This window comes from Cannabis sativa, chromosome X (assembly GCF_029168945.1).
Source record: "Cannabis sativa cultivar Pink pepper isolate KNU-18-1 chromosome X, ASM2916894v1, whole genome shotgun sequence".
Classification (NCBI taxonomy): Eukaryota; Viridiplantae; Streptophyta; class Magnoliopsida; order Rosales; family Cannabaceae; genus Cannabis; species Cannabis sativa.
This window is the reverse complement of record NC_083610.1, coordinates 62584539-62588124: the sequence shown is the minus strand read 5'-3', so window position 1 is coordinate 62588124 and position 3586 is coordinate 62584539. Positions and strand designations below refer to the sequence as shown.

At 39.0% G+C, this 3586-nt stretch overlaps 1 protein-coding gene and 1 non-coding gene across 2 annotated transcripts; one reads left to right on the top strand and one right to left on the bottom strand.

Moving 5' to 3' along the window:
* Window positions 1–1863: 1863 nt before the first annotated feature.
* On the bottom strand, window positions 1864–1969 carry LOC115703274 (small nucleolar RNA R71). The gene has a single exon (XR_004009051.1). It is a non-coding gene; the product is annotated as a small nucleolar RNA R71 (small nucleolar RNA).
* Window positions 1970–1985: 16 nt separating this feature from the next.
* Window positions 1986–3573, top strand: LOC115720524 (uncharacterized). Its single transcript, XM_061106204.1, has 2 exons — window positions 1986–2802; window positions 2885–3573. The coding sequence occupies exons 1-2, from the start codon at window positions 1986–1988 to the stop codon at window positions 3571–3573; spliced, it is 1506 nt and encodes a 501-aa protein (XP_060962187.1).
* Window positions 3574–3586: the final 13 nt, after the last annotated feature.

The following is a 3586-nucleotide window of genomic DNA, read 5'->3' as shown; positions in this document are numbered from 1 at the left end:
GAGAAAAATGAGTTGAGGTGGCGAAATGTGGTTAATGACTCAACAAATAGGTGGAAAATGAAGGAAAAGTGGGCGATGACTTGGATTTACAATTAGGGTAAACTTTGGTACCCTAATTGGGGAGCAAAAAGAAAGAGAAGGACATAGAATAGAAAGGGTGGCTGCACATTGAAGGGCTAGTACGAAAACTTACAACAGAAAAAAATAAGTACAGAGAAAGAAAGAAAAAAGAAGAGAGTACGAAGAAGAGAAGAAGAAGATTGAGAAGAAGGAGAAGAAGGCAACCTACAAAGAGAGGATTTCAGCTAAAAAGTCATTTCTCTTTCTCTCCTCTTCATTTTGTATCATTTTCTACTCTCTAGTTTTCTCTTTAGCTCCATGAACATTTCATTTTCTGGTTTGATGCTTTTAATTTCAGCTATGAACTAAAATATTTGAGATTTGGGTGTTATGAACCGTTGTACGGACTAGTATTTTGATTTTGCAATGATTAAGTAATCTTGTCTTAGTTCAATTAGTTGTGATGAAATGTTGATTGAATGTTAATTTTTGGCCATTTTTAACATTTAGCAAGCTAGATCTTGCTTGGAAAAGCAAGACCTAGTTGAACCCCTCAATTGATGCATGATTTTTACCTTTTCTTTTAGGTATTAATTAGTAGTGAAATAGTAATATTTTGCTACCATGCATAACTAAAGATTTGATGCTTTATTGGGCTATTTGTGATCTAAACTGATGTAGGAATGCATTGTTGAGATAATGAATGGTTTATTGCAAGTCTTGGAAAAAGCTTGCTGGTTTTTTGAAATTTGTTAACTCTGCCAGGATTGCTGAGTCATTGCTGGGTCATTGCTGTATCAACTGGGACATACAAGTGGAAATTAATCACCCAAGTCTATTTTCCAAATATGAAATTATCACCACTTTAATCACTTTTGGCTTCTTATTTTTGGTTTATTGAGTTTAAAATATTATTTCTCAAGTTTAGAATTAAGGTTAAGAATTTTGCTCTTGAATTGATTTGTTACTTTGTTTTATTTTTATTTGAAATTCTTGGAATTGCTCTTAGTTGATTTTGCATTATTTAATAAGAAGTCTCTGTGGAGACGAACTTTGATTACTTATCATTGTATTACTTGTTTGTGATTGTGTACACTTGTGCAATTATAAATCAATATAAATTTTCACAACAAGTTTTTGGCGCCATTGCCGGGGACTTTAAGTTCTAAATTTTGTTTTATCAATTAATTGACATTCTAATAATTTTTGTGCTTTTAATCTTGCTGGTTTGTTCTTTGAAATCTCAGGTATCTATAGTGTATGAACCAACAAGAGGATTTTGAACTTGCTCCTATTGATCCCGAGATTGAACGCACATTCCGATGAAGACGAAGAGTTCAAAAGGCTAAGGGCCGAGACATCATGGCTGAGAATCTTGATGATGATGGGATTGCTCAATAAATTGTTAATCCCATCATATTGGCAGATGATCGAGCAAGGGCTATACGAGAGTATGCAGCCCCCATGTTTAATGAGCTCAATCCAGGCATTGTGAGGCTTGAAATACAAGCACCGCAGGTTGAGCTCAAGCCAGTTATGTTTTAAATGCTCCAAACCGTGGGGCAATTCAGCGGGATGCCAACTGAGGATCCTCACCTCCATCTCCGTTCATTCTTGGAGGTGAGTGATTCTTTCAAGATCCAAGGAGTGAGTGAAGAGGTGCTAAGGTTGAAGCTATTCACATTCTCAGTACGAGACCGAGCTAGATCATGACTCAACACTTTGCCTCCTGATTCTGTTACCAACTGGAATGACCTTGCTGAGAAGTTTCTAAGGAAATACTTTCCTCCTACTAGAAATGCAAAATTCAGAAGTGAGATAATGTCTTTTCAGCAACTTGAAGATGAGTCTACAAGTGATGCGTGGGAGAGGTTTAAGGAACTTTTGCGAAGTGTCCACATCATGGCATTCCACATTGTATTCAGATGGAGACTTTTTATAATGGCTTGAATGCAGCTTCCCGAATGGTGTTAGATGCATCAGCCAATGGTGCTATTTTGTCAAAGTCTTACAACGAAGCATTTGAAATTTTGGAGACCATTGCAAGTAACAACTACCAATGGTCCAACACAAGAACTCCAACAAGTAGAAAAGTGGCGGGGGTCCTTGAGGTAGATGCAATAACAGCTTTGACAGCTCAAATGGCTTCCATGACGAATGTTTTGAAGAATTTGAGCATTGGGAACTCTAAAAATATTCAACCAGCTGCTGCCATTCAAAGTGATGATGTCTCATGTGTGTATTGTGGAGAAGGGCATGTGTTTGAGAAGTGTCCCTCTAATCCGGAGTCCGTTTGTTACATGGGAAATCAGAATTTTAATAGAAACAATGGGGCATTCTCAAATTCTTACAATCAAGCATGGAAGAATCATCCTAATTTGTCTTGGGGGGGTCAAGGAGCAAGCTCAAGCACTGCACCAGCCCAAGGAAGACAAGCATATCCACCGGGTTTTTCACAACAGCCGCGACATTCACAACATGCTCAAAATTCTCAACCGAGTTCTTTGGAGAGTCTAATGCGGGATTATATGGCCAAAATTGATGCGGTGATACAAAGTCAAGTTGCCTCTCTTCGAAACTTAGAGTTGCAACTTGGACATTTGGCCAATGAATTAAAAGCTAGGCCGCAAGGTTCTTTGCCTAGCGACACGAAAAATCCAAGGAGGGATGGGAAGGAACAATGCAAATCCATTCAACTAAGGAGTGGCAAGCATCCGAAAAATTATGAGGAGGAAATAAAGGGTAGTGGGGAGCCCACTTCAATCCAAATCGACAAAAAATTGAGTAAAAAAAACTGCCCAGGAATTTGCTGATACCAGACCAGTTGATACAGCAAAGGGTCAGCAACCTAACAGTCAGCAATCCGCACTAGTATGTTCTAGTCCTAAACCACCCCTTCCATTTCCTCAAAGATTTCGGAAACAACAACAAGATGGGCAATTCAAGAAGTTTTTAGATGTGTTGAAGCAGCTCCATATCAATATTCCCTTGGTGGAAGCATTGGAGCAAATGCCGAATTATGTCAAGTTCTTAAAAGATATTTTGACGAAGAAAAGGAGGTTGGGGGAGTTTGAAACTGTAGCTCTCACCGAAGGATGCAACGCCATGTTGAAAAGTAAGATTCCACCAAAGTTGAAGGATCCGGGTAGTTTTACAATCCCTTGTTCTATTAGCGGACGGGATGTTGGAAGAGCCTTAAGTGATTTGGGTGCAAGCATCAACCTCATGCCTATGTCGATCTTTAAGATGTTGGGTATTGGTGAAGCACGTCCTACAACTGTTACATTACAGCTTGCTGACAGGTCCATGGCCCATCCGGAAGGAAAAATAGAAGATGTTCTAGTACAGGTTGATAAGTTCATTTCTCCCGCTGATTTCATCATCCTAGACTATGAAGCTGATAGAGATGTGCCTATTATCTTGGGTCGACCATTCCTTGCTACCGGTAGAAGTCTGATTGATGTGCAAAATGGGGAGCTCACAATGAGGGTGAATGACAAAAGTCACTTTTAATGTGTTCAATGCT

Bases quoted from the DNA above. Each gene is read 5' to 3' on its own strand.
- LOC115720524 (XM_061106204.1), top strand. From the start codon at position 1,986: ATGGAGACTTTTTATAATGGCTTGAATGCAGCTTCCCGAATGGTGTTA. The intron at 2,803-2,884 runs GTAGTGGGGAGC...ATACCAGACCAG, and splicing joins TTATGAGGAGGAAATAAAGG to TTGATACAGCAAAGGGTCAG.